Genomic DNA, 16,320 nt, shown 5'->3' on the forward strand with positions numbered 1-16,320 from the left:
TGTCCCATAGACAAGGGATTTCACAACCCTTGCCCAGGACTAGCTTGGACATGTTTGGACATGTTCATCAGCAACCTTTGAGGCAATGGTGTAAGATATTAGTCTCTTACAACACCAAGAGGTGTTGATGTAGGAGTATGGTTGAACGCCAGGATATACCAAAATCTCTATTGCCCGGCTTCCCTATTGCCCCATTTTCTGGTGGCTGGGCTCAGCTGGCCATGCATCACATGCACTGGGGGATGCAGCCCCATCCACTCCTGTGGACAGCGCCTTGCCCAGGGTGACACAGGCAGGGATGACCAGAGCTGCTTCTGTCTGTGCAAGGGCTCAGTGGGACTTGGCTGCTGGACAGGTCGTTTAGCTCAGCCTACCACCCACTCTTGCTAATCGCTTCCTAATGCTACTGTAATCCCATTTAAAGCATCTGGCAGCCTGGAAAGTCACAGGCACACAGTGGAAGGTTGATGTGGCCGCTCCAGCACTCACACTGTGCCACTACATCCCATCCCTCCTTTGCTGCAGCTCCTGCCCTGAACATCCTATGTCCATGCTGTGCTCTGTCCCTGCACCTCTGCCTGGCAGCCTGCTCTCTGAGCTTCTTCCTTTCAATAAAAGGGTCTCCAACTGCAAGATCTGCCCCAGCTGCTGCGATAAGACACATACTGAGTGCTGTGCGTGTTGCAGAGCCCATGTTTTTTTCAGACCCCTGTTTTTTTCCCACGGGCTAGATCCCCAGGACGATCAGCAGCTGGGCTGCCCCACTGCTAGTCCTGGGGTGTTCCACCTGTTATGGGCTGGAGGGGGCTGGAAGAGGTGTTTAGTCCTGGCGTTTCCTATGCCAAGCTCCTGAAACAGCCCGGCATCCTGGTGCTCAAGGCACACACCAGCAGCTCCGTGGCTCCTCCCCTGTTCCTCCTTTGCCTGGTTTTGCTCCTCACTTCCCTTGTCCTTGCTTCACTTTTTGACTCTGAACCCACAGCGCAGTTCTTGGCTGGTCCCCACAGCCCGGGGAAAGCCACTCAGCTCTTGGCTCTCCGAGCTGCCTCCTTCCTGGGGCCATGCACAGGGGAGTGGTCTGCAGCTGAAAAGCTTAGACACATACTACTTGTGTGTTTCCTGGCGTGGGCTTCAGTCTGGGATCACTGCGTGTCGTCTAAGGGTGTTTTGAGGCTGTGCATGCTGCTCAGCATACAGTGCATCCCAGCTGGCAGTGTGGGGGCAAAGATAGCAGCTGAAACTGAGACAGAAAACAGGTGACAAATGATCCCTTGGTTCAGAGGTTCCCAGACTATATTTATACTCTTCTTTTTCAGAGGTATGTGCTCTGAGTTTTGGTGGAAGTGGGAACTCTCTGTCTTCTTCTGAGATCCACAGCCTGGCTGCAAAGACGACTTTCTTCCCGCTCTGCAAGAAGTGCTAGCGAAAACAAGCAGCATGTACACTTTCCTGCCTGAAAACTTCACACCGGTGAAGCAGAAGCCATCCAAGGAGCTGAGGCCCATGCTGGGGGCCGTCACGCTGGGCCTCATCCTGTTCATCGCCGCGGTGGTGGCCTGGTGCTACTACACGGTGTCCCTGCGGAAGGCGGAGCAGCTCAAGACGGAGCTGATGGACCTGCGGGCGGATGGCTTTGTCATCAGGAACCAGCACGGGGAGGTGGTCTTCCGGCTGGCATTCCGCTCGGGGAGCCTGGACCTGGAGTCGTGCTCCAAGGAGGGCGAGATCCTGAGCTGCACGCGGTCGGACCGAGGCCCGCTCAACTTCTTCATCCAGACGGTAAAGCCCAAGGACACGGTGATGTGCTACCGCGTGCGCTGGGAGGAGCTGGCGGCCGGCCCGGCGGTGGAGCACACCATGTTCTGGGAGGACGCCCACTGGTATGGGGGCTCGGAGATGAGCACCCAGCACTGGCCCATCCGCCTGGCCGGCTACCAGGAGCCCGTGCCCTACGTCACCAGTGACGTCTACTCTTTCCGCGACAGCTTCGGGGGCATCCTGGAGCGCTACTGGCTCTCCTCCAAGGCGGCGGCCATCAAGATCAACGACTCGGTGCCCTTCCACCTGGGCTTCAACGCCACCGAGCGCTCCCTGTTCTTCCAGGCGCGCTACAAGGACTCGCCCTACAAGCCCCCGCCGGGGCAGCAGCCCTTCCCTGAGCTGAGCTACCGCGTGTGCGTGGGCTCGGATGTCACCTCCATCCACAAGTACATGGTGCGCAGGTACTTCAACAAGCCCTCCAAGATCCCTGCCGAGAATGCCTTCCGCTACCCCATCTGGTCCACTTGGGCGCTCTACAAGAACGATATTGATCAGGATAAACTCTTGAGATTTGCTGAGAAGATTAAGAAATACCGCTTTAACTGCAGCCACATTGAAATTGATGACATGTACACACAGGCGTATGGGGACTTTGACTTTGACCCAGTCAAGTTCCCCAATGTAACTGAGATGTTTGCAAAGCTGAGGGAAGATGGATTTAAGGTCACTCTGTGGACACACCCTTTCATAAACTACAATTCCTCAAATTTTGGGGTGGGGATTGAGCGTCAGCTCTTCATCAAGGAGCCCTCGGGGCGGCTGCCAGCCATGGTGGAGTGGTGGAATGGCATCGGGGCCATCCTGGACTTTACCAACCCAGCTGCCCGGGACTGGTTCCAGAGTCACCTGCGCCAGCTCCGTCACAAGTACGGCATCTCCTCCTTCAAATTTGATGCAGGTGAGACCAGCTACCTGCCCAAGCAGTTCAGCACCTTCCGGCCGCTCTCCGATCCCAGCATCTGGTCCCGGCGCTACACTGAGATGGCCATCCCCTTCTACGAGCTGGCTGAGGTGCGGGTGGGCTACCAGTCACAGAACATCTCCTGCTTCTTCCGCATCATTGACCGTGACTCTGTGTGGGGTTATGAGCTTGGCCTCAAGTCCCTCATCCCCACTGTGCTCACCATCAGCATGCTGGGCTATCCCTTTATTTCCGCTGATATGATTGGAGGAAACTTCCTCCCCAACAAGACAGACGGAGCAGTTGAGATCCCAGACCGGGAGCTGTACATCCGATGGCTGGAGCTGTCGGCCTTCATGCCCTCCATGCAGTTCTCCATCCCACCCTGGCTCTATGACAAGGAGGTGGTGGAGATTGCACAGAAGTTCACGGAGCTCCACGAGTCGCTGGTGGCCCCGCTTCTGCTGGAGCTGGCCGGGGAGGTGACCGACACGGGCGACCCCATCATTCGTCCCATCTGGTGGATCTCGCCCCGCGACGAGGCCACGCACCGAATCGACTCGCAGTTCCTCATTGGGGACACTCTCATGGTGGCTCCCGTGCTGGAGATGGGCAAGCAGGAGCGCGATGTCTACCTGCCGGCGGGCAAGTGGCGCAGCTACAAGGGGGAGCTCTTTGAGAAGACACCGGTACTGCTCACGGACTATCCCGTTGACCTGGATGAGGTCGCCTATTTCCTCTGGGTTTCCTAATAGGCTCCTCCATCTGCTTTGGGAAAACCATGCCTTACGCTACAACTTTTTAGCAAATTTTTATTGCACATTTCATTTGGGACTGGGGTTGTGAAAGTGTATTAAATAGACTTCATTCTCCTTGGGGATTTTTTTGTTGCTTGGAGGAAGGTGGTCTATTTTTTTGTTGGGGCAGGTGGGAGGCTGCAGTTGAGTTATAGTAGGCAGAATTTTCTCTGTATATGTGGAGACACCGTTGTCATGCAGTCAAACCTAATACCTTTTTGGTTCCCAAGGATTTTAAGTGGGGACATTTGGTTAGTGCCTTGTGGGAGCATTTCTTGTCCCACAGGAGCACCCACCACTGTCTTGGGGATGTGTGATGTGGGAGGGTTGCTACAGCACAGCCTGCCTTAAGTTTTCTAATATGGCAAGTATATTTAAAAAGACATTTTTTTTTAAGAGCAGCAAATAAACTAGATTATATAGAGATATATATATACAGATTTATTTTTCCCCCTGTAGCATAGCAGAGGACTAACACTTGCCCATTTTCTCGGGTACCAGGCAGGCCAGGTTACTCGCATGACATGTAGTTATTTCAGTTGAACAGAGTACATATTGCTTGCTGGAGCAGCTGCATCCCACCTTCTCACCTGTCTGATGCTGCTGCAAGACTCTTGCCTGTGTGTTTCACCTTGGGTGTCAACACTGCCTTTCCTGTAGCAGCACCGTTCATACCAGTGTGCCCAATCAATCTTCTTAACTCGTCATGGTCCTGCTTTGTTACAGGACTGTAACAGGTATCCTTTTTATTTTTTTAAGGACAGATGAGCTTTCAGGTTTGTTGCTGGCAGAAGGACTCCCTGAAGCAAAGCTGACCTCTGAGGGTCTGTGTGCCACTTCCTCAGGAACAGCAGGTTCCTGTGAACAGCACGAGTCATGGATGTAATGTTTGCTGCTAGCCGGCTTGCTGGTGGGTGAAAAGCACCAGCTTTTGCATTGATGGTTTTGTGCCAGTGGGTGTTCTTACTGCACCCAGGGAAACGTTCTCATGTAGCATGAAATTAAGCTAATATCCATCTCCGTCTTGGGTTGGTGTCAGAGAGATGATAATGTTGTGTAGAGCTTTTCCGAAGCAGCCCTTCTGTCTGTCATGGAGTTGTAGGGGACTTCCTCCACTTTTGGGCTTGTTGTTGGAGCTTTCTGGAAGGGACATGGGGTGACATGTTTCTGCGCCCGCAGTCCCCAAGCTCTAGGTTGACTTCAGCTCAGGTCCCCCCTGTTCCCTGTGTGGGGATTTTCTCAGCATTTCTCCCTCCTCCTTTTTCAGGAAGCTTTCCCAGCTTTCCCATTTGGTTTTCTTCGGGAAGATGCACTTACAGAGAGAAAGGCAATCACCACTCTAAGCAACCTCAAGCAGGACAGCTGTCTGGCAGCCTTGCTCCCTGGGGCAGCACTTTCCTGGCTGTGCCCTTGCTGCTGGCATCTTAGCCCATTCATTTTTAACATGCCTGCTCAGAACTGAGCCACATTATCTGGGAGGGCTTGGGGCAAGAAGAGCATAGCAGCTGCAGGTCTTCTTATGGGATTGCATCCAGGTGTGAGTCCATCACCCAGGGAGATGGACCAGCGTTTGGGGTAGAGTTGGCTACCTGTGATGGTCTTTCTCTAAGGCTGACTTTTCTTCTGGGTTTGCATGAGGCAGAAAAGGAGATGCACCTATGAGTTGTGATAGTGTCCACAAGTGAAAATTCTGGTGTTTGGGGCAATATTGAAAGTGTTTTTAGAGTTAGGAAGGAGGTGAGAAAGTTCGGAGTCATGGACACTTTCCTTGGAGATCTTCAGAAGCTGTCTGGACATGGTCCAGGGCAACCTGCTCTAAGTGACCACTGCTTGAAGCCTCCAGAGGTCCCTTCCAACCTCAACCATTTTGTGAGTCCATACCTCTTTGGAACCAACCTGATGTCTGATTGGATCTGCTCTGTGTAATTTGGTGTTTTGGCCTCCAAACCGGACTCAGGGGAGTCCTTGGATCCAGCAGGAGCACAGGCAAGTCCCAGACTCAGTCCTAGAGCCCGTTTCTTGTGGCTTTTAGCAGTGGAAGGCTCAAATTTGCTCTCTGGCCCCAGTACAAATAGCAGTGGTTTTCCAGGCTACAAACACACTCTGACAAGCTTTAGCCTTCCTAGTAGAATCCTTTTACTGTGAAAATGATGGCAGTAAATGCATGAGTGCCTTGATCCATCCCCTCTTAGAAGTCAGTAAAATCCATTGTGCTTTGTGTGGGAGCAGATGGGGAGGGCTTGTGTCTTTTGCTTCCATCCCTCAGCTCATGGGAGTTGGGTTCCAGCTGCTGAAGGAGTCAGAAGCTGGTGTTGCAGCTGGACTTGACGGGTAGTGGTGGTTGACTGGGACATTCCTGCAAGGTGTGGGATCTTAAAGTCCAGTGTTGCTGCAGCTGAGCAGCTTTGTGCCAGGAAAGTACCAGAATTCAACAGGGCTCTGTCAGGAGGGAAAATCTCTAGTAGATACACCGTCCTCCTTCCCCTCCCCTCAAAAGAAAGAGTTTTATTGTCAGAGGTGTTTATTAACTATTCGTAAATGAGTAAGATTACAGAGTATCCTTATTTTTCTAAATGCTGTGGTTAGGGCAGAAGTGGTCGTGGGGGCATTCAGTGCTTCAGATAGGAGAAGGGGAAAGCTGGGAGGAGGGCAGGGATGAAGCCAAGGAGTAAGTGCTCATCTGAGCGTCACTTTCTGGGTCCATGGCACCAAGTCATTTTGGGGACAGGCTAGGCAATGCTCCCTCAAGCTACCCCATAATCTACTGGATGCTCTCTCCATCAAACTTTTCACCAAAACCACTATTTGTAACACTATGCTGCAGCCCAGGTTGAGCATCCCTGATTTCGAAGATCACAAACTCTCTGTGTATGGAGACTTTGGGAACCAATACCCAGGGAGATTTCTATGGGTTACACACTGGGTCACTGCCCAAAACCAGGTTAACTCAGCCAAGGAAAAGCCTCAAAACAGGTGTTGGGGATTGGTTCAGTCAGCACTAGCAGCTGGTGGTGAGCAGCAGGTCAGCGTGAAGCCCACGGGATTGGGTTTTGAAGCTTACTTTGTTGTGTGTCAGCTTTAGTGGGTGGTTGGGTTTCACACGCTTTCCTGAGTTGACTGCAGTGCTGGTGGGATCGTTTTTAACCACTTTTCTAATTCTGATTGTTTTGAAAACAGATCTGTAATGTGAATTGCCTTGATTGATATAAAACTTTGGAAAACAAAAGGAAGTTTAATTTGTCTGTCTATTCCAACTGTATGGGACTGGTGGTAGATCTGGGGCTTTTTTTCATCCCAGGCTTCACTGAAATTAGAGTTGAGGGTGTGGGTTTATTTACTGCTTGTGTTCTGAAGCTTTGATGGATGAAGTGATAAGTTGGCAGCATTCTGCTTAGATGGAGCTAAAAGTGCCCCCTCCCTCAGCGAAGGCTGGGATGGATCACAAACCACCCTCCCTGGGTGCTGATGCTGTATCACACCTGACAGTGGTGCAAGTATTTCTGTTGATTTCCCCCAAAAGGTGTCCTCCAGTGTCAGCATCAGGGGGAAGGGGGGGTGGGGTGCAGGGGGGGACCTGGAGTGTTTCTGGTCCGTGCTGATACAGAAGACATGTGGTCTGTGTGCAGGTGATGAAGAAGAGGAGGCTGTTTGCTGCTTCCAGCATGTGCCCCATGAGGTCACCCATGGTGCTGGCTGTCCCTGCTGCCCCCAGGTCCCCTTCTCACACTGCTCCAACAGGGCAGGAGGGCCATGGTGGATGTTTGTGGCTGTGTAAGCACCAGAAGCAGATCTGTGAAACTCATGAAGAGCCTGCTTTGCCCCATGCCACCCCTCACTCCAAATAATGTGTTTCTTCCTCTCCCAACACCTTATCATATGAGCCAAAGCCTACTTTGTGCCACCCAGACATTACCAGCACCAGACAACACACATAGCTCAAATGAGGGGGTTTTTGTTTTACTGCTTTTGCAATAAAAATACATTTTCCCAATGCTTTCCCTTTGCCCTTTCCCTTGGGTGTGAGCTCAAAAATACATCGAGAACTGTGCAGGGAGCATGGAAGAGTGTTAATGACCAACTCCAAATCTCACTGAGGCTTTAGCAAAAGGCCAATACATTTCAAATCAGGTTGGAGAGGTGCCTATGGGTCCAGCCTTGCACAAGATCACAGTTTTTTGTAAATGCAAGAAGAATAGGAAAAAAAAAAAAGGCAAAATACAGCACAGGTTTGAGGAGAGCTGAGGTGAAAGGACAAGCTGACAGCAAGAGATTCCCTTTGGGAGTGCAGTCAGTCTGGAAACCTTAGGGAAAAAAACAGCCTCCTCCATCACAGCCAGCCACAGAATACAGGAAAGTCATCATGCTGGGCTGGGCCATGCTAAATCCAACCAGGCAGAAAAAGACAGGGACTGTTTTTTTTTAAATATATTTTGCTACTGGGGATGGGTGATTTGTAGCTCAGCAATCATCTGACATCAAGGATAATAAATACTCTCTCCAAAAATAAAAACATAAAGGCAGCCTGGGGTGAGTGATGTTCCCACGTCACCAGTCCCTGTAGCAAACACAGTCCTTGCTCAGAGCTGGGAGTGCTAAAAAACAACAGAGACTGAGGCTTCGTGAGGAAAACCAGATGTTCTTCCAGCAGCACACACCCCATGGAGGAGAGGCACAGGAGGAGAACAAACATGGATGGGGATTTGGAGAGGGATTTTTGCATCCAAATGGGCTTGAATTCTCCCCCAGGGAGATCTGCTAAGGGTAAAGTAGTTTGTACCATACCCGGAAGATGCAGAATACTTGAAGATGTTTTTTTTCCCCCAGCTTGTGATTCAGAAGAGCAGCAGAACCATGATCATGCACCAGAGCACACAGTTATGGGGTAGGGATGCTGCATGATGAGGTTGGAACCCAACTCCCCACCATGGGCACCAGTAAGGTTTAGGTATGCATCACAGAGAGCCTCAGCTTTTTTCATACTGAACCAAAAGCCAGAGGAGCTTGGCTGGGGCTCACTAAGACATTCCTGTCGCCACAGCTCATGGGAAGAAGCCAGTGACCCCAAATATCAACATGAATCTGCGTGCTGGTTCCTGACCCTGCAGCATGACAGACCCACTAGTGAGGCTAAGAGCAAGTGTGGTGTTCTCACATACCCCATTGACTCATAACATTGATCAGCTCCAGTGCAAAGAGATTATCTTCTGTTTTAGACCATGCACAGCTTTACCTCTCAAATGTTTCTAGCAGCCCATCAAGGTCAGAGAAGGAAACTACCTCTTGCTTTGGGAAGGGATATCTCAGCCCAGAGACCCCAGGACTCTCCTAAACTTCACAGTCATATCACCTGTAAACTTCTCGTAGCTTAGAAATAAGGAAGAATGAACTGAGAGTGGAGGGTATTGCAGAGGGACCTCACTTTTTCCAAACCCACAGGTCCTGTTGAAATGCCTTCACCCAGGAAAAGTCATGTCTGTGGGTTGCCAGCTCATGGGGATCAACTCAGCTGGTGTCATGGGAGGACAGTTTCCAGGGGAAACTGAGGCAAGAGGGCACTTGGGTTGGTTTCTTACTTATCCAAGCTCTCTCAGGAGGACACCTGCCAAGTCTTCTCCTGGAAACTGTGTGGTGGTTGGATTGCACCCTTTGGGTCTAAATAAGGCCCCAAAACACAAATGAGTTTCTTTAACAGTCTTCACCCACGCATGACTTGATGCCAGTTTTCAGTAAGACTGCTTCTGAGATTTCATCAAATGCTTGCAGCCTTGTCTGAATACACAACAGAGATAAATTTCCCAATAATTTATTTCATTAAAAGGAGGAAATGATTGCTGCATTACTAAGAAGTGATAAAGCTTCCTTCTGCTATCTTGGATAACTCCATCCATGTGAAATGGAAACTCACCTTGGTACTGCTTCAGCACCCATCTGATGAACAGACCAGAAATTTGGAGACACCCTCTTCATATTAATCACGTACTGGGTTTATTTATTTATTTATTTATCCATTTGAAAGAAAATACTTAGCTTCAACTGCTTTCTCTACTGAACGAAATGAGGTTATAAACATCTAAAGGAATCAGCAGAGTACAGCTGGGTAGCAATGAGTCCATGTAAAACACGAAGAATGGAAATGTTTTAGAAAACACAAAGATGCATGGCATTTCTTGATGGAAAAATACTGGGAGTGGAGTATGTAAATTGAGTATACTAAATTGTAATTGTCAAATGAAAAGAACCAAGACATACATTCAATATGTTCCAATAAGTTACTCCATAGCAATTGCAACACTAAGAGGGGTCGAAGCATTTTTGTATTTTCAGTCTCCTTTGTGATAATGTATTCCTACTTCAAAAAACATTATAACTTTGAGGTCATTCAAGTCAAAACTTCACTAATATGTGAGAACGTAGCAAAGCAGATGGAGGAGCCTATTAGGAAACCCAGAGGAAATAGGCGACCTCATCCAGGTCAACAGGATAGTCCGTGAGCAGCACCGGTGTCTTCTCAAAGAGCTCCCCCTTGTAGCTGCGCCACTTGCCCGCCGGCAGGTAGACATCGCGCTCCTGCTTGCCCATCTCCAGCACGGGAGCCACCATGAGAGTGTCCCCAATGAGGAACTGCGAGTCGATTCGGTGCGTGGCCTTGTCGCGGGGCGAGATCCACCAGATGGGACGAATGATGGGGTCGCCCGTGTCGGTCACCTCCCCGGCCAGCTCCAGCAGAAGCGGGGCCACCAGCGACTCGTGGAGCTCCGTGAACTTCTGTGCAATCTCCACCACCTCCTTGTCATAGAGCCAGGGTGGGATGGAGAACTGCATGGAGGGCATGAAGGCCGACAGCTCCAGCCATCGGATGTACAGCTCCCGGTCTGGGATCTCAACTGCTCCATCTGTCTTGTTGGGAAGAAAGTTTCCTCCAATCATGTCTGGCAATACAAATGGATAGCCCAGCATGCTGATGGTGAGCACAGTGGGGATGAGGGACTTGAGGCCAAGCTCATAACCCCACACAGAGTCACGGTCAATGATGCGGAAGAAGCAGGAGATGTTCTGTGACTGGTAGCCCACCCGCACCTCAGCCAGCTCGTAGAAGGGGATGGCCATCTCAGTGTAGCGCCGGGACCAGATGCTGGGATCAGAGAGCGGCCGGAAGGTGCTGAACTGCTTGGGCAGGTAGCTGGTCTCACCTGCATCAAATTTGAAGGAGGAGATGCCGTACTTGTGACAGAGCTGGCGCAGGTGACTCTGGAACCAGTCCCGGGCGGCTGGGTTGGTAAAGTCCAGGATGGCCCCGATGCCGTTCCACCACTCCACCATGGCTGGCAGCCGCCCCGAGGGCTCCTTGATGAAGAGCTGACGCTCAATCCCCACCCCAAAATTTGAGGAATTGTAGTTTATGAAAGGGTGTGTCCACAGAGTGACCTTAAATCCATCTTCCCTCAGCTTTGCAAACATCTCAGTTACATTGGGGAACTTGACTGGGTCAAAGTCAAAGTCCCCATACGCCTGTGTGTACATGTCATCAATTTCAATGTGGCTGCAGTTAAAGCGGTATTTCTTAATCTTCTCAGCAAATCTCAAGAGTTTATCCTGATCAATATCGTTCTTGTAGAGCGCCCAAGTGGACCAGATGGGGTAGCGGAAGGCATTCTCGGCAGGGATCTTGGAGGGCTTGTTGAAGTACCTGCGCACCATGTACTTGTGGATGGAGGTGACATCCGAGCCCACGCACACGCGGTAGCTCAGCTCAGGGAAGGGCTGCTGCCCCGGCGGGGGCTTGTAGGGCGAGTCCTTGTAGCGCGCCTGGAAGAACAGGGAGCGCTCGGTGGCGTTGAAGCCCAGGTGGAAGGGCACCGAGTCGTTGATCTTGATGGCCGCCGCCTTGGAGGAGAGCCAGTAGCGCTCCAGGATGCCCCCGAAGCTGTCGCGGAAAGAGTAGACGTCACTGGTGACGTAGGGCACGGGCTCCTGGTAGCCGGCCAGGCGGATGGGCCAGTGCTGGGTGCTCATCTCCGAGCCCCCGTACCAGTGGGCGTCCTCCCAGAACATGGTGTGCTCCACCGCCGGGCCGGCCGCCAGCTCCTCCCAGCGCACGCGGTAGCACATCACCGTGTCCTTGGGCTTCACCGTCTGGATGAAGAAGTTGAGCGGGCCTCGGTCCGACCGCGTGCAGCTCAGGATCTCGCCCTCCTTGGAGCACGACTCCAGGTCCAGGCTCCCCGAGCGGAACGCCAGCCGGAAGACCACCTCCCTGTGCTGGTTCCTGATGACAAAGCCATCCGCCCGCAGGTCCATCAGCTCCGTCTTGAGCTGCTCCGCCTTCCGCAGGGACACCGTGTAGTAGCACCAGGCCACCACCACGGCGATGAACAGGATGAGGCCCAGCGTGACGGCCCCCAGCATGGGCCTCAGCTCCTTGGATGGCTTCTGCTTTACCGGTGTGAAGTTTCTAGTCCAATGCATTTCTCTGTCCTCTCCTTTTTGTGTGCTTCCATACTTTTCCTTGCGGTGAGTAATCTGACTTTCCATGACTTCTTGGCTGAGAGGCTTGCTGCTGAGTCTTTTCTCTTCCTTGTTGAAAGAAGAACTGCAATACTGCCTGAAAGCAGTCCTTGTCTCCTTTCCAAACTTCTTCACTCACATCTGCAGTGCTAATTTATGAAACAGAAAATTCTAAACAGTAATAAAAAGGTATGAATTCTTTCTAATAGCCCTGGATCTTGTGGAACTCCAGCCTTGTGGCTCTGGCTCATTTTGCTCTGTGCTGTTGCAGCCTGCTCATGGGTTGCTGAGCTGAGTTTTTTTTGGAGTGGGGTGATGCCAGGATTCCCATGACCTTCGCTTGGCCATGACCCTGTTGCATCCTGTTGGAGCCCAGAGGTTACCCCAGGGCTGGGGAGAAAAGCTGATACCTGAGGACTGGGGCTGGACTGCACAATTTGATCAGTATTCTAGTGTTTTTAAATTAAACGTTTGCTCTGCCAGATTTTCCCATCTGTCTACAATGAATGGAAAGAGCTCCTGCCATCCAGCATGTCACTGACCCATCTTGTCATGCCTGGGGAAAAGAAGAATATTTCCCTTCATCCAATCCACCATTTCTTGTCCTAATTAAAGTCCTGTAACACCTACGGCACACATCTTACACCATGCCAGAGTCCATGCTGCAGCAGGGGTGGAAGATATGTAGTCACAGAGTTCAGGATTAAGGTGCTAGACTGGAATTGTTGCCAGACCAAGACTATGTTAAAGCCAAAAACTTTAGCTGGTCGAGAAATGCACAATAATGCCACACACAACCCAGCTGCACCAAGACCTGTCCAAATCCTAGCATCTGAAAAAAGCATCGAGTGGCAGCAAAAATGTCAGAAGATGGAACAGATGACATGAGGTATGGGGATCTGTGTGGTCTGATGCACCCTCAGATTTGCAGGAGCAGTATGTATGGAGGGGTAGAAGAAAGAAATCCATCTTGCTTAGCACAGCTTTCCCTAGCAATATATACCCGGCATATTTACCCACAGCACCGTGACATCAATACCTAAGTATACAGAGGTAATTAGCTAGCTGGGGGAGCCATTAGAAATACCAGAGGTCACTGTGTTTGCTATTGATCACAACAACCTCCCCGTCACCTAAAGGAGACACTGGGTTGTTTTTTTAGCAATCTGTCAGGGTGAGCAACACTTGACCCTGAAAAAAAGTCAGAAAGTCTAAAAACACCATGGGCAAATATCACTGCTGTGGAGCCTGACTTGGCTCATTTGGGGAAGGGGCTGCAGCAGCTAGGAAGAAAAACGGTCGTAGCGTCTTAAGGAGGTGGTGGCCTGGCCCTGATGTGGGATGGGGGCAGTCTGGGTGCAGGTTGGGTTACATGTGCACTCGGGTCGTACTGCCAGGGCTTGGGGCTGGCAGCAGGCCTGGGATTGGCCCCGCTCCCTGTTCAGCTCGGGTCGTTTCCAGCGAAACCATGGTGTGTTTGAAAAACAAGCTCCTCGCTTTGAAGATGTTTTGTATACAGTTGCCACCCTCGAGTTTTCTTCTTCCTCCTTCCTTCCTCTTTATGCCCTCCTAACACGCCTGATAGATAGAATTTCTCTAAGATCAACTCCACCACTTTCCAGAGAGAAAAAAAAAAAAAAAAGGAAAAAGAAATGGGGAAAAGGGGTTCAGGACTTCCTCCTTTTTACTTTCCTCTCCTTTTTCCTTCCATTCCCTTACCTTGCCTGCCTTGCTTTGTCTGCCTTGCCTTGCCTGACCCTATTTCTCCCCTCCCCTCTCCTCCCCTCCCCTCCCCCTCTCCCCTCCCCCCCCTCCCCTCCCCTCCCCTCCCCTCCCCTCCCCTCCTCTCATCTCCTCTCATCTCCTCTCATCTCCTCTCATCTCCCCTCCCCTCCCCTCCCCTCCCCTCCCCTCCCCTCCCCTCCCCTCCCCTCCCCTCCCCTCCCCTCCCCTCCCCTCCCCTCCCCTCCCCTCCCCTCCTCTCATCTCCCCTCCCCTCCCCTCATCTCCTCTCATCTCCTCTCATCTCCCCTCCCCTCCTCTCATCTCCTCTTTCCTTTACTTTCGTTTCCTTTTCTTCCCTTCCCTGTTCCCTCAAGGGCACAAACCCAATATGGAGAGGTGGTAGGTGGGCAGAGCAGACAGTGGGCACACCTGTGTTTCATTTGGGCAGGTTTATTGGGTGCTGCCACATCGGCCACCCTCCACAAGGAGGCTGGGTCCCTCGCCCCGAGGATATGAGCAGCCCTTAGTGTGTGCAGATTAAATATTGACATAGCTGCCAGCCTTGCATGCAGAAACTGAGACGGGACTTTAGACCCTCTTAAACAGGAGATAAAGGGCATCAGGGGATGAAACACACAACACAGAGAGAAGAGAGCCACATGCCCACACCTCAGTGCTCTCACATACACCTGACCCTACCAATGTTGCTGAGCGCTTGGCACACATGACATGAGTATGCCAGGTCTCAGCCCCACATCCCAGCCATGTGATACCTGAGCCCTTGGGATTTTGGGCTCCATAGTGCAGTAAAGGAGCCTTCAGCTGTGTTTGTCTGTCACTGGTGCAGTGGTGCACCACTCCTGTGATGAAAGAATCCCATATTTAACTGAAGGGAATATTTATTATGTGAAGAATCCATTATAAAGGGTTGTCAGACACCGCAGCATTGCTATCAGACACTTGCAGGCAGGGTACACATACAACACATTCAGGCCAGAAGTGCCATAGACAGCTATAAGTCATGCTCATAAACAAACCATTGCTCTATCCATTCTGCAAGAACAGATTAATTATTCACCAGCCCCTCTTCAACTGCTCAAAGTGGGACTTTCCTACACCAAACACACCCCAAGCAGAAAGCAGTTCTCATCAGCTCCCATCTTCCAGCCTGGCACACACAGAGTGCTGCCCGTACTGGGATTCAGGCATGCCCGTGACCCTGCTCCCTATGTGCTTACTTGCTCTGAGAGAAGAGGTTCCCACTGTCGCTGCAAAGAAGAGGAACGAGGGAAGGCAGAGGTTATCGCACAGCTTAGCTGCAAAGCCAGCCAGGCTTAGCGCGAGGGGACCCGCCAGGGCATTACCAGGGACTGCGTGCGGTCTGTGCACGCGGACAAGGGCCCTGATGTCCCTGCACTGCCACTGCACTGAGGGCTGATAGCTCATGCCGGTGTGATCGCTGCCGGCTCGTGCCTTTGCAAACACCCCCCCCCCCCCCCCCAGAGCCAGGCGAGTCCTCGCGTTCAGAGCAGAAATCTTTCCCTGGGCTTTCTGTTTCTCAAAGCCCCTTGTATACGGGAATGGAGCAAAGTTCACCACACAGTCATTCAGTATTAACTGCTGCTTACTTAAACATATCCCTCCTTCCCCATCGGGCAGAAATAAAATGCAGAAATAATGTCCTTGCCCTGCTCGGGGCTCTGCTTTAACCGGTGTCTGAGTCCACTGTATCCTTGGGGAGCAGCTCCATCTGCCGAGCCAGCCCGGGCTGGGAGCTGCAGGGACCTCCTCCAGAACGGTCCTTGCCGGACAGTCCCGAGTGTGAGGAAATACTTGGAGCCCTGGAGATGCCCCGTGGGGAAGTGAAGTGTGCCGAGTCACATTGGGCTGTTTTGAGTGGGGTCGGTGCGCCGGGCTAGTGCCAGGTGGAGGAATAAGCTGGGAGCTGGGTCTGGTCTCAGTTTCCTATCACACAGACCCAGGCTCCATGGAGGCTGTGTTTGGAGGGGGAGCCCTGCTTGTTCTCCATGACGCTCCACAGCTTGAAGTCCCTCACTTCTGGTTGATATTTTCTTGCAACAGAGAGCCAAATGCTCCACAGAATCATAGAACAGAATGAGAGTCACAGAATAGTTCGAGTAGCTAAGAACTATTAACAGTCACCCAATCCAACTCCCCTGCAATGAGAAGGAATGCCTACAGCTCCATCAGGCACTCAGAGCCCCTCCAGCCTGACCTTGAGTGTCTCCAGGGATGGGCATCCAATGCCTCTCTGTGCAATGTGCTACAGTACCTCACTAGCCTGATTGTAAAAACCTTTTTCCATATATCCATCCTAATTCTCCCCCCTTCCAGTTTGAAACTGTTTCCCCTTGCACTATCACAGCAGACACTGCTGAGGAGTCTGTCCCCATCTGTCTTGCAGCCCCCTGTAGGTACAGGCCGCTCTCAGGTGTCCCGGAGCCTTCTCTCCTCCATGCTGCACAGCCCCAGCTCTCTCAGCCTGTCCTCGTAGGGAGCTGTTCCATCCCTCGCATCATTTCTGTGGCCCTCCTCTGGACGCGCTCCCAC

The 16,320-nt window shown here is 51.6% G+C and overlaps 2 protein-coding genes across 2 annotated transcripts; one reads left to right on the forward strand and one right to left on the reverse strand.

Moving 5' to 3' along the window:
* The first annotated feature begins 1,363 nt into the window (after positions 1-1,363).
* LOC136050895 (myogenesis-regulating glycosidase-like) lies at positions 1,364-4,698 on the forward strand. Its single transcript, XM_065740093.1, has one exon. The coding sequence runs from the start codon at positions 1,438-1,440 to the stop codon at positions 3,472-3,474; it is 2,037 nt and encodes a 678-aa protein (XP_065596165.1). The 5' UTR covers positions 1,364-1,437; the 3' UTR covers positions 3,475-4,698.
* A 5,155-nt stretch (positions 4,699-9,853) lies between these two features.
* LOC136050690 (myogenesis-regulating glycosidase-like) lies at positions 9,854-15,097 on the reverse strand. The gene is made up of 2 exons (XM_065739728.1): positions 14,988-15,097; positions 9,854-12,173 (listed from the first exon to the last, which is right to left on the reverse strand). The coding sequence occupies exon 2, from the start codon at positions 12,049-12,051 to the stop codon at positions 9,955-9,957; it is 2,097 nt and encodes a 698-aa protein (XP_065595800.1). The 5' UTR covers positions 12,052-12,173; positions 14,988-15,097; the 3' UTR covers positions 9,854-9,954.
* Between the last annotated feature and the right edge of the window lie 1,223 nt (positions 15,098-16,320).

Source organism: Cyrtonyx montezumae, unplaced genomic scaffold (assembly GCF_038088225.1).
Source record: "Cyrtonyx montezumae isolate F1298 unplaced genomic scaffold, pur_monq_1.0 scaffold_25, whole genome shotgun sequence".
Taxonomy (NCBI): Eukaryota; Metazoa; Chordata; class Aves; order Galliformes; family Odontophoridae; genus Cyrtonyx; species Cyrtonyx montezumae.

Excerpts from the sequence above, each read along its gene's own strand:
- LOC136050895 (XM_065740093.1), top strand. The coding sequence starts at position 1,438 with ATGTACACTTTCCTGCCTGAAAACTTCACACCGGTGAAGCAGAAGCCA.
- LOC136050690 (XM_065739728.1), bottom strand. The coding sequence starts at position 12,051 with ATGGAAAGTCAGATTACTCACCGCAAGGAAAAGTATGGAAGCACACAA.